At 43.7% G+C, this 22,933-nt stretch overlaps 1 protein-coding gene across 2 annotated transcripts; it reads left to right on the forward strand.

The window, feature by feature from the left end:
- Positions 1 to 2,863: 2,863 nt before the first annotated feature.
- On the forward strand, positions 2,864 to 21,753 carry rin3 (Ras and Rab interactor 3). Of its 2 annotated transcripts, none has more exons than XM_080513516.1 (14): positions 2,864 to 3,005; positions 8,131 to 8,731; positions 9,180 to 9,291; positions 9,432 to 9,504; positions 9,675 to 9,766; positions 11,069 to 12,122; positions 15,061 to 15,241; positions 15,326 to 15,497; positions 16,629 to 16,750; positions 16,855 to 17,041; positions 17,907 to 18,038; positions 18,148 to 18,314; positions 19,332 to 19,446; positions 20,751 to 21,753. In XM_080513516.1, the coding sequence occupies exons 1-14, from the start codon at positions 2,971 to 2,973 to the stop codon at positions 21,053 to 21,055; spliced, it is 3,348 nt and encodes a 1,115-aa protein (XP_080369642.1). In that variant the 5' UTR covers positions 2,864 to 2,970; the 3' UTR covers positions 21,056 to 21,753. The 2 variants fall into 2 exon arrangements, with proteins under 2 accessions (XP_080369642.1, XP_080369643.1); XM_080513517.1 differs by having other exon boundaries at positions 18,148 to 18,308.
- Positions 21,754 to 22,933: the final 1,180 nt, after the last annotated feature.

The following is a 22,933-nucleotide window of genomic DNA, read 5'->3' on the forward strand; positions in this document are numbered from 1 at the left end:
CTGCAGCACAACAGACCATTAAAATAAGACAAAACAGACACTGAATTAGCAACTATAAAGAATTATTTAGTCAGAGAAAGAATGCAACTTTTTTTATCTAATTTTTTTTCATCTTTTGGACCACCAAACTTGACATTTTCACAAAATCATACCGACTTCTTTCCTTTTCCTTATGATATAAATTGTTTGATGAGGAGAAATTAGTGTTATATTTCAGTCCTTGAGCATATAAAAGCTATTGGCAGTCTGATTCCCCTCAAGGCTCATCAGATCACTTTGAAGAAACGCCACGAATCCTCTACTTGATCTCTCAACATCTCAAAACATTACAGTGAAGCCAAACACATTTTTTTTTTTACAAACATCCATAAAGCAAGAAATGCCTTCAAAATAAAAGTAATGAGCAGTTTCTCAGATCTCCTCCTGATCCTACAAAGTGACTATTCGTGGTGATCTTTGAAATGTGCAAATCAAATTGTGTCTAAAAAGTAGGGAAAGTCTCAGACTCTTATAATTCTGATGTTACAACCTGTGTTTGTTCCAATGATTCATTTCCACTGAGAAAATATATCCATGTGAGTTTCTGCCATGTGAACAGTACAGTTACAAACACAAATTCATAATTTCTCAAATAGGAAAAGATCCTAATGAACCTTTAAAATCTCACAATCCACACTTTGAACAAATAAATCAGACTGGAAGTAAAAAATTATTTTTGTCAAAAATTTCACCCACAGAAAATTCTAATCAAGCGGTTGGAGCTGAAAAGAAACCGTCAGGTTTGACAGAACAACGGCTCTGATGACAGTGTGCAGGGGGACCTTGCTGTGTGACGTATGAATGTATTCGTATCGTTCAGTAGCGCCACGTCGCCGCTAATGCTCTGTATCACAGCTCCATCCGGTGGCTGGGCACTGCCGTTGGAAGGCCAGTGAAGAAGTCACCGGAACGTCTCATTTGGTCTGTTGGGCTGAGCGGAGAGAGACTTTGAGAGTCTCAACATGAGCTATCAGTGGTGTTCACACAGGAAGCAGCTGCTCATGTCACAAAACTCGGCTGCGTTACAAAAAGTGTGTGTGTGTGTGTGTGTGTGTGTGTGTGTGTGTGTGTGTGTGTGTGTGTGTGTGTGTGTGTGTGTGTGTGTGTGTGTGTGTGTGTGTGTGTCTCTCTCTCCGACCACATGTACACATGTGGAGGTTGTGTAGATGCCCTGAGGTGGGGGGGGGGGGCTTTCGTTCTTGAATTAACATGCAAAGGAGGTGAAGTTAGTTCACACGTCTCGTTTGGAGTGAAAAGTGAGCTGAAAGCATGTTGACGTAGTAACAGATACTGTTTTTCTGAATATTTGCTCAGCGTGTTTGTCCAGGATTAACTGGGAGGCCCATGTATTGACGTCGTCCATCCTCAGGCCTTTTACCCTAAAACTCATACACACCAACCATGCCGGTCGTCTGAACCCTTAAGAAACGCACAAAACACTGTGGGTGGATTTTAAGACAACCTGGGAGGAAAGTAAGAACTCTGGTTACTCAGAACTGCATTCAAATGAGTGACTCCTTCCCTAAAAAAACCCGCGTCCCAGTGACATTGCTCGGAATTAATGGAGCTTTCCACTCATCTGATATATACCCACTTTATCCAACGTGCGGTTTCTGGAATCAATTGATGCTGATGATGGACGAGAGGAACACACACACACACACATAAACAGGTAGAACACCTTACAAGAAGACCATATAAACTCCGCACAGAAAGTTCTTCCCACTGCAAGACGACCACACCGTGCCCTCCTTGCAGAAAACCAAATTATCAATAATATCGATGCAGATAACTGCAGGTAATATTGACCCTGAGATAGCCGTTAAAAGTATTCTGCTGCAGCAGTACAATGATTTGTGAAAGTATTATTCAGTGGCTTTCTTTTTATAACGGTTGCCGCAGTTCCTGGAAGATGCTCCCCTCCAACCCTCCGGGTCTTTTGTGTGGCTATTGTAAAAACGGTGTAGTTTTCACTTCTACAAATCCCTAAAATGTGCCGACACTTTACGGTGAAAGGCAAAAACTGAGCTTTAAATTGTAGTGGCGAGTGTCACAAAAGAGTCCTCTGTGGTGAGAGGGATTACACGGCGGAGCAGAGATAAGCGAGACGGGCGGAGGCGGGGCTGAGCCGAGCTCAAAAGTTGGGAGTTTTTCTAAAAGGGGGGGTGGGGTGGAGGTGGAGGGGGGGTTGAGGCTCAGAAAAGTGTGAAGCTTGCAGGAAACATGGAGTTGAACATTCCTCAGTCTGAACCGGGGTGACGTTTTAAGGAGGTGGAGGGGGCGTCTGGAAAGCTTTAAAAAAAAAAAGAGAGAAAAAAAAAAGGAGAAGAAGAGGGGAGGGGAGAAGGACAGAGAGAGAGGAGGAGGAGGAGGCTAAAAGAGCATTTAGGCCATAAGATGTGAGCGGGGTCGTATTTCCAGAGCGGATCAGGGGGAAGACCTGAAGGCGTGTGTGAAATCCTGTTTGGAGGATAAAAAAAAAGAAAGAAAGAAAATGGGAGAGACGACAAGGTTTGACGGAGTCATTAGGTGACACGCTGCCTTAGAGGCAGAGCGGCAAAACGGGGATCAGCTGCAGCACCAGGAAGCATTAGTACACGAAAAAGACAGAAAAAAAAAGAAGAGAGACAAAGAGAGAGACGAGGGGGAAGTCTGACCAAAGTGCTCGACCTCTTCCTGCCCGACGATGAGCTCAGGAAGTGGAGGCAGAAGTTGAGGGGAGGGCTGACACACACACACACATATACACACAGAAACACATTTTCCCTTTGCCTTTTAGTTTTTCCCTTATTCAGTCCTGCTGTGATCAACAGGAGGGAGAAAAGAGAGGGGGGGTCGGGGGGGAGGGGGGGGGGGGGGTCAAAGAGGAGGCGGGGTTTTTGATGGAGCTGAGCGAGACTGAGCAGCCCAACATTCTCAGTCTGTGGAAATATGATGGAAGCCAGCGTCGTTCCCCAGGACGCGGGGTGAGTTTTGAAGGCGTCCGTGGCAAAGCGAGATTACAGTTACTGTGTCAACGCTGAGGTGGGGGGGTGGAGGGAGGAGGAGGAGGGGGGGGGGATGGACGGCGAGGTGGGTGAGGGAGGCTGGCTGCAACTGTCATGGGTGTGTGAGAGAGTAGAGCGGGGAGCACTGGGTCTAAAGTCCAGAGACAATCGGGGCAGGAAAAACAGATGTGATGACTCACCGGCTGATATATAGGTCAACAGCCTCTCTGGAGTTTTAACCAGCATCCCGACGTCTCCTCGTTTGGCCCGATCGACATTTTCAAAACCACATGAAAACAAAGTTATCTTGACTTTCTGAGTTTACGTTGAGGAACTTCCGACGATTTAAGAGCATTCTTTTTCTTTCTTGTTTTTTTCTTTTACAGCCAAACATTTTCAACAACCAAAATACGCTCCGAGTTTAAAGCCAGGGCACTTTTTCAAGTGTTGATGAGAAGTAAAAATGTGCTTATTGGATTTAGAGCTGACCCAGTTGTAACCTCGAGCAGTCTAAACTCACTGATCTTTCCTCCAAGTGAACTAAAAGTAGCTTTCGTTCTCCGCGCTGCTGCAATAAACCTCCATTGTACTTGTTCTGTAGTGAAATACTTGGTGTCAGCACCCTGCAATGTTCTTTACCCATTCTTTTTTTTTTAAAGAGTGGTATCTTCCTAAAGGTCACGTCAGGTAAAGCAAGTCCGTACTGGGAGAGAGGTTGACTCAGTTGTGGGCTGACTAACTATGAGATGTTGTTTGATACTTTACTTCACTACTGTTTGCTATATTATAACCTGCTAAATCATGTTATGTTATACAGCTTTGCTGATCAACGCTGTGCTTACTATAATCTACACAAGGCTATACTGCAAACAGTATAATTGTTGGGTTTTTCTCTGTAAAGGTGTCTTGAAATTACTGTTTTGTATCCATAAAAATTGAATTGAATTGAATTGAATAGAACGCTGCACTCAACTACAATATGTGAGACTGCCCTGTGATATAGTGTACTGTACACTTCTATACTACACATATAATGCATTACTCAACTGTACTCTGCTATTCTTACGAAGATTTTCACAAACTATGCTATGGTATGTTGTGAGATACTTTACTATCCTATGCCATGCCATAATCATTCTATACTTTACTGTTAATCTTTAATTTAATAAATCATACTAGGCTACACTATGATACCGCATACTATGGTATGTTGTGAGATATCTTACTACACTAATCTATGCTAAATTATATAATGCTAAAACATAAACATAAAACTATAGAATAGCATATTACGATGTTGCATAGTGATGTTATGCTACGCATAACAGGTATACGTTTGGAATGTGAGCGTGTGTCGCACAGTCGCGCTGACGTGTTGCGCAATACGTGATTGCGCAATACGTCGGCTGCGAGTCAGCGCGTGTTTTCATCGTACAGTGTGGCAGGCTGCGGCGAGTAAGATTGTTAAAATCGCACAGCGTGCGGAAGGATTTAGACAGCGTTTCATATGAAAACGCATCGTTTTTATGTTTTCGCTTCAGGAAAGTTTCGCTTTTACAAGGCAACGTTTTGAAAACAATGTACTTTTGCATGGTAACCTGCAGAAATGATGAAAATCATGTAGTTTTCACGTTAGGCCACCAGTGGGTGCTGTTTTTGCAATGAAACCGCACAATCATGCAGAGAACGACACGCTAATAAAACATTAACAATGTCCTTCTTCTCGCAGAAAAGCTATTTACTACATGAGCATGCGCAGTAGCAGCATTTCAGAAAAGTAGGATTTTCTCCCGTTTACAGAGACAGAATCGGAGCGTTCTTTTTAAAAGTTCCACTTTGTGCATTTTCTGTGGTTTTTAGCAGGACACCCTAAACATCGTCATGTAAACAACCCCGGTGCTTTATTGTGAAATACTTTACTAAATCATGCTATGCTTTACTTTAAAAAAATCTTGTTTTCTTTTGCTTAGAAAGTGAGCTCACGAGCAGACTGGGAAATATTCATCTGAATACAGTTTTACTCGAGTATACGAAAAGTATAGTATGCATATAGTTTTGCACAAGATGCTGAAATTCAATACATGTACTTTGTGATGGCATGTTAATACTAAATTGAAGAAAAAATCCCACTGCGTATTTAAAACATTTCGCCCGTTAAGTATAAATATTTTCTTGACAGCGACATTGTTCTATGACGACACGCGGTTCAGATGTGCTTGCGTTATAATATCCTTCCTTGATGAAATCAGCTGATAAACCATTGTTTCAGTCTGTGCCGGAGTGTTCTACTTACCAATACAATTTATACTGCTGTCACAGCCGCACTATTCAGCTGACCCCATGGTTATTCTACCCCTTTCCCTGAGAGGAAGCGCGACGCGACCCGTTCGAACGAAACGGGTCGTGCGTGATGTGGTTTTGTGATTTACTCAGTTCTGATCCACTTTCAACAGAGAAATAAATATTTATGACGAATTATCCACTATCCACAGAGGATGAAGTGAGTGCGGATATTGAAGACGAGTATCTTTCAAAACTGGGGCAATAAAAACAAGCACAGGAAGTGGCTCAAGACACGTTTTAGGGAAGTGTAGTAACAAAAAAATAAAAAAGAAGAAAAAAAAAAAGGCATATTTGAAGAAACCTCAGATAAAATCTGTGCCGGAGCTTTCCTGAAGCGTGTGGAAAATCTTGAGGTCGACTGGTAAAAAGGGGAAAAAAAAGAATTCCCTTTGATCTGGTTTTGCCATTTGGCTCGCGGGTCAGACACAGTAACTGCTGATCGATGCACATCACCACATACACACTAGTGACTAGTCCCTAAATGAAGCAAGGCAGCGGCATCATCATGGCGTGCAGATGTTTCTCACCAGCAGGATCTGCCATGCCATGCAATTTTTTTTGCCTTCTTCCTTTTTTTTTTTTTTCTTTTTTCTCCACACTGGCTCAGCGTTGCTGCATTGAGGCAACGGACGCTACTGAACAGCAACGTGGAGCAACGCACCAGTGGCATCAGCATGAAAGTGGACATTTTTTTTGGCAGATAGGATTTTAAAGAAATATCCGGTTGCTCATTAAGATTCTGTTAAAAGAAAAAAGAATGAGAATACTTCTCAGAATGAGAATACCGAACTTAAACTGAGGAAAAGATTAGGAGTTGCTCTACATACTGTGGGTGCAGGTGAACGTTGACTGAACACCCCTGAGCTACAGCTGAGCGCAAAAGTTACACGAGAACGGACTAAAGAAAACAGATCTTATTCTGAGGCGGCCAAATCCAGACCACAAACCAGTAGAGAAAGTAGAAATTGGAGCTGGTCTTAAAATTAGCTGTTGACTCGAAGACCTTGAGAAGTTTTATCGAAAAACCCTTATTGAGACCTCCTACATAAACTCAGACCATGATTCTACTCATGAAAGTAGACAAAATCCAAACACACACTGTATATACTTTACTTTTTTATTTGCATTTGATGATATATATTTTTGCTTTGGTTCTCCCCCCCCCATTTTAGCAACTTAATTTACCTTTAAGATAAAAGATTTTCACACTGAATTTTCTTTTTTTAACCTCAGCACTCATTCTGTTGAAGATGAGTCACTTGATTCTCAACATACTTGGTTTCTGATTGAAGATGTTTGAACTGGATTAGCTAAAAACAGCTTGTCAGATCACATCGTCACACTTCCTCCCCCTGGGGAGTTTGTGTGCAGCGTCTTAAAGGGGCTCAACTCTCAAGTGGAACTCTTTCTAATTTGCTTCGACATTTCCATTGTTATAAATGGTGTATGTTAAAGTATCACCAAAACAAAAGTATCCCTTCAATTTCAACAACATTCAGAAGCTAAGACTCAGACAGTGGAGAAGAGCCTGTAATATCCCTTTATTGTTGTTGTGTGAATTGCAAATGACAAAGTAATGTATCCCTGTGTGTTTATTCTTGTATTTACTCTTGGAGTTTGCCGCTGGCTATAGGCCTAAAGTGGGTCATGTGGTCGACTGTGGTGGTTTCCAGAAAAGAGTATATTTGAAAACAAGACATTGTTTTAACCCAGAGATACCAGAAGCTGTAAGGACAAACAATTTTATTTTACTTTTTTTATTTTTTTACCTCATTCCACTGAAGCAATACATCTTTAATTAGCACACATTTTCACACTATTGGGTTACCATTTGAAACAACTGAGAGAGCTTTGCTCAGGAAGAAAGAAGTATTAAGTCTTTCTTATCTGGTCATCTTATTTTGTCATGAGTCACTGGGGATTTCAGACTAAATAAACCAAACTAACTTCCTGAAGCCTTCAGAGGGCGAACATGCTACAAGGTCACCGCCGCGATGAGCTGCCTTATCTTATCAGCCCAAGTGGGAAGTTGAATGTTGTGCATTGCACCGGTGGAATCCCTGATAACGTGTTTTTTTTATGGCTCTTTTACAATGTATTTTCACTTGAAACGTGTAAACGGCGCCCGAGATTGAGATGTAAACACAGCATGGTGGGAGGTTGGAGACAAGTGCTTTCATCAAAATCGCTCGGTAATTTCATCAAAGAATAAATAAAGGGTAGCAAGTAGCAATCCACCTAAATAATACTAAACCACATCAACTGAAGTGTTTGTATATTAACCTGAACAAAATCCTGAATGGATTACACTGAGAAAAGGGGTACTTGTAATTATTTGTTTTCAAAATAGACCACAAAACTCACATAAAGTACAAAAAACATCAAAACACAATGAGTTTAAAATCTTCAATATTGTGTTTACATTCAGATTTTATGTTGAGAAAAAGATTTTTTTTGCATAATCCCATAAGGTGATGTCTGTTTAAGCAAAACAAAGTGGCAGAGCTCCCAAAGCAAACCCGTGACAGGCAATCGCTTTATAAACGACAGATTCATTTCGATGCAGGAATGAAACACATCATGTGTATCAAACCTCATGCATTGTTAATAAACTGAAGCTAAAAGGTCTGCAGTCATTCTCAGTCTTTTATCTGAAGAAAATTCAATCTGATGCAAGAGCTGATTAAAAAAAAAAAAAACCTCATTCAGAAGTCGCTGTCATCTTTGACCTTTGACTTTGTTTTTTTTCCCTCTTCGGCAGCCACTCGAGTCCCCTGACGGGACCGGTCGACCCTCCATCCATCCCCTCATCCTCCGCCCTGCCTCCACCCCTGCAGTCCTCTAACCCTCCATCCATCCCCTCATCCTCCTCCCTGCCTCCACCCCTGCAGTCCTCTAACCCTCCATCCAGGCCCTGCCGGCCCAAGCCGCCGCCGCCGCCCATGGCCAAGCCCTCCCAGCTCCCCTCCCGACCTGCTTTGCCCCCGTCCACCCCTCCTTCCCTCCCTCCCCCTCTGCCCCCTGCCCCCCCGCCTGCTCCCTCCTCTCTTTCCCCCACCCCGACCCTACCCCCGTCCCTCCCTCCCCCCCTCTCCCCGACCCCGGTCTCCCCTCCCCCCTCGCTTTCGGACCTCGCTCTCTCTCTTTCCCCCACACTTCCTCCTCCGTTATCCCCGACAGTCTCCTCCACCCCATCGCCCGCTCCTCCACCGACTCCCGCCACCCCACCGCCGCCTTCGCCGGCTCCGCCACCGCCGCCGCTGAGCTTCCTGGACAGGCTGGCTGGGAGTGCGTCTGTGTGGCAGCCCAAAGGACTCAGCGAAGAGCAAACCACAAGTATCGTGGAGGGAGAAGCGGCTGGGGTGAGCGACGCACTTTTCAAAGTCTACGTGACAGCCTCTTGAATAAAACACTTAAATCATTAACTGAAGCGCTGCGAAATGCAGAAGACCACCGCTGCCTGACAACACGACCAGCGCGACCTCCCGCCGCTGCCGTCATCAAGAGTTTTGTTTCGCCACCGTTAATGCAGAGCAACACCCTCTGGGGGACTGATTGCCAAACGCTCCTTCCAATTAAGTAGATTCACGGAAGGATAAAGACGGCGACTCGTCTGTTTACATCGAGCATAAATGAGCCTCTTCTGACTGCAGAGTGCGTCACGAGCAAAGAGCCGACGGCGTCCATCCAGCAAAAGTTTACTTCTGAGCCTCATCCGCCATTAGCGTTTCTCCTGGAAATCACCGACGGAATGTTGACACCGACACCCAGCCTCTTGAGTTTGAAACCCGCTCGCGTTGACGTTTGCAGGCGTTCCTGGTTCACGGCGCAGAGGACGAGGCGACGATGCTATCGGTGCGCCAGCCCGGGGAGGCGGGAGCGCCGCTCGTACGCAAGCTGGCGGTGAAACAGCACAAGACGTGTACGTGGCCGCCTTCCCTTTCCGACAAATGACAATTGGGAGTCGAGATAGTGGAAAAGGCAAATTGCTGGATTTGCATGAATGGGCAGAGATAATGCAGCAGCGGCAGTCACTTACTCTCAAACTGTTTCCCGTCACAGTTGTCCACTTGGAGGGCTCCTCTCTGGTTTTCGACGACATCTTCAAGCTGATTTCCTTCTACTGCGTGAGCAGGTAACTCCTACCTAAACCTATACGTACCATCACATATACACCAGTACAGACCAGTACGGGTGTGTGATATAATAAACCAAAATTATAGATTCGCACAGAGCTTTATCTAAAGCAAGCATGTCCTTTTACTTCAAGTGTGGTTTTCTTTCTTTTGTTCATCCACCAATCAGAGACGTCTCACCCGTCCCTTTGAGGTTACCCCAGGCCATTGCCACAGCAACTAAGAAAGAGGAGCTGGAGGTCATCTCGGCCATGGGTGCAGGTATATAAATCTACACTTGTATCGCACTGAAACTGCACGGGATCACCGACTGCAATGTAAGGAGTGAAAATATGGAGCGAAAAGACAAAGAAACAGCAGTGTCTCTGAAGGCGTGAGTCATAGAAAATACTCAGCCATAGGATTAATGTATGAAAATGAAAATTCAAAGCCACCGAGAGGAGAAATGCACAGCGAGAAAGCGGCATTAATACCCTGGGTAGGTCGCTGAGTGCTTGTTGAACTTAAGACAGAGGAGTATCTTGCCAAAATCGATGCCGTTCTCCCATCTTTCTGTTAACCCTTTTTAATGCACTCCCTTGAAACTTTAAAGTCATCATCAGTATTCAATTATATCTATCACAAATTATCTTTAAAAGTAACATGTTACACCATTTGTGGTTGAAAAGATTCCTCCTGAAAGATTGGAAATAAGATATTGAGTAATAGTGTTCAACAATAAAGCATAATTTACAAAAAAATATATGAAATAATAGACTTGTTGAATTTATACAACTAGCATATAAAGTTATTGTTCCATATTATGTTTTGGCTTGGTGATATTGACTTTCACAAATTGCTTGCAAACAATTTTAAAAACCCTCCAAAGACAAAACAACCAAAGTAAAATCACAAAACGTTCGTTGTGTTTTTGGGCCTCCTGTTTACACGACAACGGGGCTCAAAGCTCCTGAAAACAATACTTATTGAATGCAGCTCACACTGTGGAACTTTTTGAAAACGCTCCGACTCCATCGCCATGTAAAACGGCTTTTCATTGAGGACGTGAACCTAATGTAACTTTTCCTCTAAGCTGAATATGGAAACGTGAAAAAAAAATGACCAAAATCTTCATGATCATGTTAAAATACATTCAGTTACATGAGCTGGACAACAAATGGATCTTTCTTTTTTTTTTTTTCACATTTTCTTTTTCTCCGGGTGTCTTTGATGGTGGCTGGGCTGGGAAATAGTCCAGCACATTAATCAGAATGCTATTAATTCTGACATCAAACGCATATAAGTGAGTTTCCTTGGCGATCCAGGGCTCATAAATGAGCTGCGACCAGTCAAAGAGAAAATGTCAAAGACTTCATTAGCATACGAAGACCAGCAATTTGGCTTCAAGGCTAAAAGATGTAAGTAAAACCTTGAAAAAAAAAATTTGTTTACTGACCTTTTCCCACAAACTTTTTTAACAGGTGAGCTCATTACTCGAAGATGTCTACCTGTATGATCTGATTTGATCAGAAAAGAGATGGAAGAGAACATTATCTGAATATCGACTGACTTTCTCTGCTGCAGATTTCTGGACGTCCGATTTGAACCAGCGCTCCGAGAACCAGGACCTGCTTTTGCAACGGGACCAAGCCACTCAACCAGACACGTACTGGTATATAAACCCGGTCACCGTGGAGGACCGCCCCAGCAGGGATCCAAAGCCCCGCGCCGCCTCCACACTCGACACGAGCGACAATGACAACGCCACCTCCGCCCTGCAAAACGGAGAAGTCCCGGAGAAGATCCTCGTACAGGCCAAAGGTTCGACGAAGAGCCCGCCCAACCAGGAGACGAAGTACAAGCGTCCCCCGCCCCGGCCCCCCAGCTTGAGCTCGGGGTCCGGGACGGGCCTCCTGTTCTCCGCCGGCTCCTCGCCTCAGTCCTTACCTCCCGTGACCTCAGAAGCCGAGAGAAAAGAGGACGCAAAGGGAGGAGTCGGAGCGAAGGAGGACCGAAAGTCTGTATCACCCTCACCTCCTCCATCCAGACCCCCCGTCCCCCTGCAGAGCCGAGCCGCTCCCCCCCTGCCTCCCGCTCCCAGTCGGCGCACCTCCTCCAGCAGAGGCGCCGGCAGGGAGGTGGGAGAGGCGACGGAGAGAGAGAAGGGACAAAATCCCGCGAGGAAAAGTGAGAGGGAAGGCGGCGGGGAGAGAGGGAAGGAGAGAGCTGGTCTGCTGGCCGAGAGCGGCGAACAGAAGAGCAAGGTCGAGGGGGGAGCCGAAAACAGGGGGAAAGAGGACGAGAAGGAGGAGAAAGAGGAGAAAATGGAGAAGGGGAACAAGCAGAAGTGCAGCGCCCCGTGTCCGCCGCTGGGGAAGAGACCGTCGCGGCCGGTTCCTCCACCGAGAACCAAGCCGTGCTTCTCAAACTCGTCCGTGAGCTCCGGCCAGGCCGGGGGACAGATCACGAATCAGAGCGCCGCCGTCCGGCTGCCCCCTCCGTCTCCGGCGCGCCGTCCAGACGTGTCATTGTACTCGCCACAGGGGGGCGCCGTCGTGGGGACCGATCCGGACTCCTGCTCGACCAGCAGCACCGAAGAAGAAGGAGACCAAAACCAGGACCAGGAGCAAAACCACAAGTAGGTGTCGATCAGTCGGTCAGATTCACGGCGTTACGAGAATGTCGTAGTTAGACAGCGAGCGGTAACCCGGTGTTTGAGACGAAAATGTGGATATTCTTGGGTTTGAGGACGGCAGCAGAAAGAAAACCTTGCCATACACAGATATTTTGTCCAGTGAGGTCGTATACAGTATAACATAACACTAGCCTCGAGATGTATGGAAGTTGGATTCAATTTTCCAAAGCAAAACTCAGAAAAACATGAATTCAACATACCTACAAGAGTGTTTAAAAAGCTGCGCTCAAAGCACCCTAACAGAAAACCCATTCCTCTAAGCTTGATCTTGTCCAACTCTGAACTTATAAATCTACAATTTGGACCGTTTGAGTGAGTCTGACTCAAATAGAACGCATGAACCCAAATAGAAACAATAAAGCTGCGAAGGCAAACTTCCTGTGGTCCAAACAGTCACCCTGTGATAATTACCAGTGACGTGACTCAGAAGTGAGGACTTCAATACTCAGAAATATGAAAAGAGTTGGTATGGGAGCATATCTGTATCTATCAGTTCATGAGCTATTCGTCCATTTCCCTACATAAGTTTCAACAAAGCGATGTCTTCTCGACGCCTTAACCAAATTGAGAATATAAAAAAAAAAAACAGAGCGGCAGGAAAGCTAAAAACAAGCAAAGCTCCATTTTGCTCTGTGTCATAGTGCAGTGTACATGCACACAGACAAAATATGAACTTTGGCAAAAAAAAAAAAAAAAGAAGTGCCTAACCTACAGAACAATAAAGAGTAAAGTCATACATTTCTCAAATTGTTATTTACATTCAAAGCATGGAAGGCTTTATACCTATATATAGGATACACTTCCATTACTTTTATGCAGAAGAGTGCTAAAAATACATACGGCTACTTAAATTGTATTTTGTAATAAGTGAAACTCCAGTTAAAGAAGAAAAACACTCAAGTAGAATCAATGCGCAGTTATATTCTCCACTGAAATAAATTGCAGCGTCATCAGCGTTCAATTTGACTTTTGGAAATATCTCCAATCAAAACATATTTCTTGAATAGGAAAGCTAAGTTTAAATTTTAAAAAAAAGGATTATCCACGATAAAACATGTAACGTGTATTTATTCCAAGCCGTTGAAGTGTCACATGCTCTGCTGTGTGACGAACCAGTGAAGCGCGGCAACAGAGATTTTTTTTTTTTTTTTTTTTTTAACGACACGTGAGCCGCTGGATAGACGGAACATGAAGAGGAAGAGGGTTTCCACAAGAGACACTTGTGCAGTTCAACAAGTGTCGAGTTGTGGGAAACACAGAGACGCTTGTGGAGGACAGATGTCAAGTCTCTCTGGCTCGCGATCAATATCGGCGTTAAACAACCCCCCCAGAGAAAAGCACCATTACTGCGTCATCCGTATCCATGATCGTGAAAATGACGGAATGCAGAAGAGAGAGAGAGAGAAAGAAAGAGAGAGAGAGAGAGAGAGAGAGAGAGAGACAACTTCACTATACAATCTCACTAAGTATAGAGGAATATCTGCTAAGGATAGAGATCGTAAAAAAAATATCTGTTTTTACAATAATAGCATATGAAAGTTCATATTGTGAAGCTCTTCCTCGGTTTTGCATTTCACAAAAGTTTTCCATTTTCACTTGAATGCAGAAAACAGATTAGTGTAGTTTTTTTTATTTATTATTATTATTTCACATAGTCATATCAGACAACTGATTAGGGTGCGAGTTGGAAGGTCGCGGGGGTCTAAAGAGAGCTTATATATCTCCAAATGTACGCCCCCACATTTTCTGACTGTTTAAAAAAAGAAAGATTTGCACTGGTTCATTTCAAAGCCTCAAAACATTTCACACATTTTGTAGTCTGTTCCTTTCGGTCAGTAGAAAACCTCTACACCTCAATTTGTTGCGATAAAAAAAGATCTCACCCCAAAGAAGTAACGCTTTAGACATTTAGGAATAGTTCTACCGTTTTTTTCTAAACAAGCCCTCTCACTTCACTCGTATCATTTTTTTTTAAGTTATTCCCTGAATCGAGATGCAATATTAGAAATAAACTTAGAATTGGTGTTCTTATAACATCCTGAAAAGACTTTCATTTCTTATGGGCAAAACAACTAAAGGTATCCATTATGTTTTAATGCTGAAGAAAGAAATGCTCCAAAATGAGCAATAAAGTCAACATCTGGAGGGACGAGGGACGAGTGGACGGATAAAATCTACACAGGAGTTTGACTTAAGTCCAGCACATGTAGAAAACCATTCATTCCCACTCGTCTGGTGTATTGTGGCGTTTGACTCCATCGTCCTGCGTAAAGTGAAATTTTATTATGAGAATCAACTGAAACCACTGAGCGGCTTGAAGCTATCTGAACTTTCATGATCATAAATTACTACGACATTTACAAAATGGAACTCTGGCGATCAGGAAGCTGCCTATTTTTACACATCTGTTACGACGTGTGCAGACTAATGGACTCGTTTACGCTCATTTACATGACGACTGGTTTCTAAAAGGCGTCATAAAACAATTAACAAGACAGAAACCAGTTGAAACGTCCCTTCGAAGAATCGTTTATATCGTCGCTTTTTGATCCTTCGATGTCGGCTCTTCCTATCATTGTGAAGCAGAATTCACCAAGCGTTGGATTGTTCACCCACTAATAGGGAACGTGAGCTGGGATTAGACCGTCGTGAGACAGGTTAGTTTTACCCTACTGATGATGTGTTGTTGCAATAGTAATCCTAGTAATTATATCGTTTATAATCAGTTGGTGCCGCTATTCCGGTCAAAGAAAACTCAAAGTCACGAGACGCGCTTAACTATGAATGCATCATGTGTGATGGGGGGGGGGAGGGGGGGGGTAAAAGCTCACAACTGAGCTTGGAGATCAAACCGCAGGCTTGCCGTGTCTTCCCGCTCCAGTCGCATCGCGGACAGCCGCAGCCCCAAAGCGTCGGTGAGGAGGACCCCCACCACCATCATGCTGGACCGCGCTCGCTACCGCCTGTCCACCGTCATCACCGGACTCATCAGCCACGAGCGCCGCCTCACACAGCGAATCGTGGAGCTGGCGCGGGACCCCATGAGCTACTTCGGTAACCTGGTGAGTACGTGCGCAAGGGGGGAACGTGGCAGTCTTGTAACAGGGAAAAAAAACTAAACAGCGGTTCTCGTGCTTCGCGCCCAGGTGAAGGAGCACCGCGCGTTCACCTTGGAGACCATGTCCAAGCACCCGTCCTCCACCGAGCTGCTGCAGGAGATCCGCCAGATGATGACGCAGCTGAAGAGCTACCTGCTGCAGAGCACGGAGCTGCAGGCCATGCTGGAGCCGCAGCATCAGTACCCGCAGGACAAACTGGGTGGGTTGGCGCCGTCACGTGTCTGCTGTCCACCGCACTCCTCTGAGGTTTGAGGGGAATTCTGAAAAAACTTCCACTTCCTCTTTTTCTCATGGTTTTTTTTTTGTTTTTTTTGTTGCCACGTGTTTTCTGTGGGTGAGTGAAAAACACCTCAGGGGGTGTCAACATGCGTTTTGTAGCTGTAAATGTACGTCAGAGAGCCAAACTGTGGGAGTTTATGACACGAGGATGTTCATCATGCATAAGCTGTATTTTTTTTTTGGTGGGGGAGGAAGGTGGGACGACAGACAGCGTGACTGATGAATTGGGTCTTCTAGGCTATTATTGTTTTTTTTGTAATTCCAAGTTTTCATTTAATGTTTTTTCTTGGTACATGACAATCATTTGGTGCTTCTTAACATTAATAATCAGAGCTTTAATACATAAACGAAAAGTATAAATAATATTATATTAAAGCAAACAAAAAAAAACAAATAAGTATATTTACATATCTAGCCACACCATGAAAAATCCTCGCAGACGAGATTTACGCGTGAGCAAAAACATTTGACATATTTTAGTTTGCGCTGAATCTTCTGAATACTTTGAAAGCAAAATTTAGCGAGCACGTTTACTTTAAATGAAGTTTTGGTGCCAAATTTTTTTTTTTTTTTTACATAATAAACATTACCACAGGCTCACAGAAAGCTTTACCGTAGTATCATTTAAACAATAATCGCATTCAGGACATAAATATTAAATGAAAATATTCAAATTTTAATGTTAAATATTTCAATATTCAAATACTAAATTAAATATGAATAGATCTGACATCTGTCATCTGTGAGAGAGCTAAACACTGCAATACTATTTTTTTGAAAATTACATAAAAATTGAGATATCAAATTTTATGGGGAAAATGTGAGAATAAAAATATTAAATCAATGACTTGGGAGGAAAAAAGGTTTGGAATCATGGACCTAAGTACGTTTTGTCACAACACTGTTCTCATGTATAAAATCAATAGTTCGTACCTTATATTGGAATTCCTAACAGTCTTCACTGTATTTATTATGACTCAAGAGTGGTCACGCTCTGGAAACCTGTAACATTCCAACCGAATTTTGTTTTTCTTTGCTTGTACCTTTGCAGAAAGTATAGTAGAGGCTGCTTTATGTAAGAGCGTCCTGAAACCGCTGAGGGAGCCGATCTACCACAGCCTGGAGCAACTGCACACCAGCAACAACAGCCTGAAACAGCTGGCCCTGAACCAGGTGGGCCCATTATAAAACTATTAAAACATTCGCTACTGTGCTACAATGGGAGGATCATAGTGATACTAAGAGTTCTGCGTGCTGTCTTGGTTGTTTTTCTTCAGTCTGTTGTGCTGGGCAGCACCACCACAGCGCTAGGAGTAACCACCGCCATCCCCGAGGCCTCCGCCATGGAGAAGATCAGCATTAAACTCAACAATCTCCATCAGGAGTACTCGCCGCAGAAGAAGATCGAGATGCTGCTGAAGGCCTGCAAGATCATCTACGACTCGATGTCCGTCAGCAGTCCAGGTCAGGAAACGGATTTTAATTTTAATGACGCAACATGTGAACACTCCAGGGGAGGTCAAAGTTCATGGAAATGTTCGTTGTGCTTCATCTGCTGAAAGTGTTTAGGTTTTATCTGATTCATACAAATGTCATTTATGACACAAGGGTGACTTTTGTTACTGAACTTGCTGCCTTAAATTAGAGCTGTCTATACTATTAAAACATTACTGTTCACTAGGAAAGAAATTAACTGCAGCTCCCATTTCGGCCACTATGCCACTGACGCTTGTGAGCTGATTATAAAGTCTGACAGCGATGGTTATATGGCCCGTTCAAATGTAATGCCAAAACTGTCACAAAAGCAGGATCTGCTTTTCAGGTTTTATAGAAATTACAATACATTAAAATATAATAATAATAATAATAATAATAATAATAAAAAGTTAAATGGCATAAATGGAAAAACTCTAAACTGGCAAGAAACAAGCTAAGATAGGAAAAAGATGAAATTAGTAAAATAACTAATATTCAAAAAAGATGGTTTAATTTTCCAAAACAGATTAATATACACAAAAAAATTTAAGAAACATTTGCAAAAAAGCTAAAAAAAAAAAAAAATTTTTTAAAGTGAATTCTTTTAAAGTCTTTTTAAATCGTTTTTTAGAAAGTGAAATACAACACAGTAGATATGGCAAAACTTTCTATCTTTACGTGCTGCATAATTTGTCATTTAAACGGTTGAATATATTTCTTGGCTCCGGATTATTTCTTTTTTTTTTGTGCGTGGAAGTTGCAGACATTTGCACTCCTCCGATCAACACATTCCCTGTGTGTGTGTGTGTGTGTGTGTGTGTGTGTGTGTGTGTGTGTGTGTGTGTGTGTGTAGGGCGGGCCCATGGTGCCGATGACTTCCTGCCCGTAATGATGTACGTCCTGGCTCGATCCAATCTGTCCGCCCTGCAGCTGGATGTTGAATACATGATGGAGCTGATGGACCCGTCATTAACCCTCGGAGAAGGTACATCAACATGCGACATACTAAACAATCTCTGTTGGATCTGCTTGATACTGGTGTGTGACAGTATTATTATTATGTGTGTATCTGATGTCCATGTGTGTGTGTGTAGGGTCCTATTATTTGACCACCACCTACGGCGCGCTGGAGCACATAAAGACGTTCGACCAGCAGAGGTCAGCAACGCGGCAGCTCAGCAGGGAGGTGCAGGACTCCATCCACCGCTGGGAGAGGCGACGCACGCTCAACCAGGAGCGCCTGGGCGAAGGATCTGTGAGGGTACACAGTTTAGCTCGCTCCTACCCGAGGCCGCATGCCGACGCATGGCCCTCTGTTTGACTTGGAGAGAAATCTTGACAAACAAGGCGATAGGCGGAGGGTGAAATTAATCACTTGTGCAATTTTTGTGGAAACGGTATGCCGTGTATGTATTGGTCTAAAAGGGAGATTTAAAGTCCGAGTGAAATGAAAATTCGACCTCCAAAACACTCTGGCTGTCGCTTCTGGGGACATTTTTTTATGCCAACTGGTCCAAGGGTAAAATGTTAAAACACGGCAATCTGCGAGAAAATAGCCGATAAGCAGCGGTATTTTCGCTGCTGGGCGGAGCTTCTGACAATAATAGAGTGACATCACGAGTTGTGCACACGCCCAAGTTGTGTTTACATTATGGAGGATCAGAGTTTTGACGACGAAGAGGGCTGAATTTAACGATATTTCATCATCATCGGGCATTTCAAACCCAGTGATTGATGAAGAAGCCGCCCGAGCTAGCGGCTAGTTCCCGCTAGCGGCTCCCGCTAGCCGCGCGAGCTAACGGCTAGCCGCTCCCGCCGCCTGTGATCCTTTTCTCCTCTCTCGGGTCTCTTCCAAGCTCAATCTTTCATCAAGGCTCATAAAACGCCAACTATAACTTCAAAACACCGTTAAAACTTCGATATTTAAGAGGGAAACAACGCAAGTCCATGTAAACACAACAGATTGAGATATGCACATCTCTTGACATCACGCTCACGAAAAAGGATTCCCCCGACTTCCTCGGCTGGAGATTCAAAATTCAAATAACTTTGTTATGCGACAACAGTGGTGGGGCAGAGTTGGAGAAACCTTAGAAGTAGCACCCCAACTATCGTTTTTTGCAAAGTAGTGTTTTACATTTCACTAGGCCTTTAAGGCTGGGGAAAAAAAAAAAAAAGACAAAGAAAAGTGGCTGTGTTCACTGGCATGGAGAACAAATGTTTGCTTCACTCCGAAATCTTCTGATGACTCTTTTCTTTTTGCCCGTGTGCCGCACAGGACTTTCTGACAGTGTGTTGTCCCGAGGTCGGAAGCAATCCAAAAACTCTGGGCGTCCTCCCCACGACTACAATCCAGCAGCTGGCGGAGCAGTGTGCCGCGCGCTTTGAACAAGGTATATGTTTCATTAAAAATTACAAAAATAAAACTAATTTCCAATTTCTTTTTCTGAGGACTTTTTCTGGGATTAATAGTGATTAACTTGCCAGAGAAAGTGACCCAACAGAGGTTTGATCCTGAAATAGACACAAAAATGTCTGATCTCACAGTTCCCATGATGCATCTTGCTACAGTTCATCAATGTGGATATTTGTGCTGACGTAGAAAATAGCAAGAGAAACCATTTTCACCCTTCCTTTTAACAGTAATAATTTAAAGTGCATTAAAAATATTTTCCCAGACCAATTTCTTTTTTTTACGGTTTTAAGTAATAGTTTCAATGGCAGTTCCATGGGCCACTCTATAGTGCAGGAGACACCATTAATAGCTAGTAATAATAAATTATTATTAATAATTAATGGAAAATGTGGCTGCAGGTTGTGGGTTTTTAGTTACAATCTAAGAAATGAACTGATGAATCCATAAATAATGCACAACACAGTGTAATTTAAATACAAGTAACCAATTGTGCTTTTAAAATGTGCTGATCAATATTTATATAATTGATCAATTAGAAAACTGGAGCGACACTCGGTAGACTGCAGACCTTCGCCAACACCACAACTGAGTTAGCGGTAGTATGTTAGCCATTAGCTCATATCAACGCTAACTAGCCTGTCAGGTCGCTACATCACTATGTGAAACACGAAACAGGGAGCATCTCCATGGCAACAGACGCTGATCTCTTTTGATCTCCTCCATGAGGAGCCTCTCTCATCCGCTTTGGATGGGACTTTTTTTTTTTGCAGTTTCTTGGGATTTATTTGTAAACGGTGAGGCGTTAACTTCCCAAAATCCAATCGATTGGTCCTTGGATGATGAGAAAACATCCCTAAAGATTTCATGCAATTCGGGCTAATACTTTTTTGCAAAAAGTTGGTAAAATACATACACACCAACACCTTCTCAGCCAACGTTCATTGACAAAGGTAATAATCCCACCCTGGCTGTGAAAATACATCATTTTTGCGTTTTCATTTCAGAAAAGTTTCACGTTTACATGGCAACGCTTTGAGAATTATGTCATTTTCACATTGGGCCACACACACACGCGGAATAAACATTAACGGTTGCGAGGATACGGACATTCGTACGGACGGACGACCAAGTTGGTTAACGGTAAAACTACCAAGCATATGACTCGGAGTCACGACACTCCGGAGGCCGCCATTGTTATTGTCAATCGACTCGCACACGTGCAGGAGTAGTAGAGTGATCCGATTGCTCCATTCACCCTCCACCCGCGTTGTTCTTTCTCAGATTCCTACACCCTCGGCGTGTACATGGACGGCGCCCACCAGCTCCTCGCCCCCGCCCAGCTGGCGCTCAGCGTGAAGAACAGCTGTAAGCCGGGAACCTTCTGCTTCGTCTTCCACCCGCCCGGCCAAGTCTGTCAGCTGCCCGGCCGGAGCTGCCCCACCGACCCACCCCCGGCCCCGCCCATCTCACCCGAGGACTTCCTCCCGGCAGACGCTGCACCGAGTGATGGGGAGGCGGAGGTGGAGGCGGAGGCGGAGGTGGAGAAGGAGGAGGAGGAGGAAGAGGAGAGCCTGATTAGCTTGTAACCGCTAGAGATTGACAAGAGCTACTGCTGGAGGCAGGTTCACTTAAAAAAAATAAAATAAAATGAATTTAAGAATGTATCTTAAACTCAGGTCTCACTTTGAAAAGAATTCGATTGAAACGGTAGAGATGGTGAATACGAGTGTATTCAGATTAATCCAACACATAATGTGAAATGTGGAAGACACATTTTATGTAAATCACCAAATGGAGCATTCAACTGAGACCAAATATTAAAAAAAAAAACTTTCAGTAAAGGGGTCTGGAACCCTGTGTTTTTTTTTTTTTGTTTGTTTGTTTTTTTTAAATAAAATGTAACGATGCCCGTAATGGCAACAAATATATGCAACTCCACCGTGTTTATACTGTTTATACGCTTTGGCCGCAGACGCCATTCTGATGCTCAAGCCTTCCGCTTCAGGCGGGAGTGCGCTGTATTTTACCAGGACGAATGTCGAGTTTCTCTTATTAAAGTGGAGCACAGTTAAGTCAGTATTACTTTGTGGAAAAACACAACAAAGGAGGCTTTTTTGTTTTTTTTTTAACTTAAAAGTTAGGTATAAGGACCAAAATTTGTAAAACTCACTTTGTCCACCATGTAATAAAACTGATTGTATTGTAAATAAACTGTCTGTTGCAATTTGCTGCTTCTCCACTGATTAAACATTTCTGAAGAACAGAAGTTTCTTCAGTATATCCATGATTTTTTTTTTTTTTCGGGTTTTGACCAACCCGGGGCCCAGGTTGATGTCGGGGGTGTTAAAAACACTCGATGTGTAAACTATTGAACCGCCGAGATTCGCTTCCATTTCTCAACAATACGATTAAGTCTCCGATATCGACTGTCGATGAGACAATATGGGATCCAGGGGCGGGCGTTCGTTCGTTCGGAGGGCTGCGCGTCGTGCGGGGTGACTCAGGCTTCGCCACAGAACCTCATTATCCCCTGCAAGAGGGAGCTAGCCGCGGGGCCATTGTTAAGGCCAGCCGCTTCCTATCGGGCCAGTCATTATTTCCAACAGCGCCCGTAACAAGGTCCTTAAATGGCAAACAAGCTTCCTGTCGCAAACTTTTTCGCAGAATCTCCCTCGCTTCGCCCTTTGACTCCGCTTCCATCTCGGCGGACGTCTGTGGGCAGGAAGCGTTCCGTGACCGGGGAGCAAACTAGAAAACGCGCGACTTGTCAGATGGAGGGTTTCTCAATAACGACACACTAACTGGGTGCCTTTATAGAAGTGCCGACGTTAAGACTTTCACACACAAACACACATACAGAAACAAAACAAAAAAAAGAACGAGTGTCGGCGACTCGGTGATACGAGATGACACAGGTGAGCGTCGCAATAAAAGCGGCGGAACGTTCAGACTTAAATGCTGCTCCGTGGCACCGAGTGACACTCAAATGTGAGAATTGACTCCCGATTTTTTTGAGGCTACGCAATAACCGCCATCCATTCGTCCATCCATCTATACATCCAGCTTACAGTATCCGTGATCACATCGTTCTCAGTGTCATGAGCTCCATCAATAAAACACGATCCCCTTCACTGTCCACTCTTAAAACTAAGCTTAAGACCCATTTTATATTCCTTGGCTTTAAACAGTGTTTGAGACTCTGTGCCTGGTTTTATTGTCGTCAATCTTATTGTTTGTAAGTTTTATTTTGTCCATTATGTGAAGCACTTTGGCTTCAGCCAGGGCTGTTTATAAGATAAGAAAAGATAAGATAAGATAAGCCTTTATTGATCTCACAATGGAGAAATGTACTCGTAACGTTCAGCTCTTAAGGACACTCGTGAGGAAAGGAAAGACAAGGAATGTGCAAACAGTTAGGTAAGAATAGAGGTATCTTATGTACAATGACTATCAAATAGGACCAA

The sequence above is a fragment of the Blennius ocellaris genome, assembly GCF_963422515.1.
Source record: "Blennius ocellaris genome assembly, chromosome: 17".
NCBI classification, from domain to species: domain Eukaryota; kingdom Metazoa; phylum Chordata; class Actinopteri; order Blenniiformes; family Blenniidae; genus Blennius; species Blennius ocellaris.

Bases quoted from the DNA above. Each gene is read 5' to 3' on its own strand.
- rin3 (XM_080513516.1), top strand. From the start codon at position 2,971: ATGATGGAAGCCAGCGTCGTTCCCCAGGACGCGGG. The intron at 9,292-9,431 runs GTACGTGGCCGC...TTCCCGTCACAG, and splicing joins GGTGAAACAGCACAAGACGT to TTGTCCACTTGGAGGGCTCC. The intron at 15,498-16,628 runs GTGGGTTGGCGC...GTACCTTTGCAG, and splicing joins GTACCCGCAGGACAAACTGG to AAAGTATAGTAGAGGCTGCT.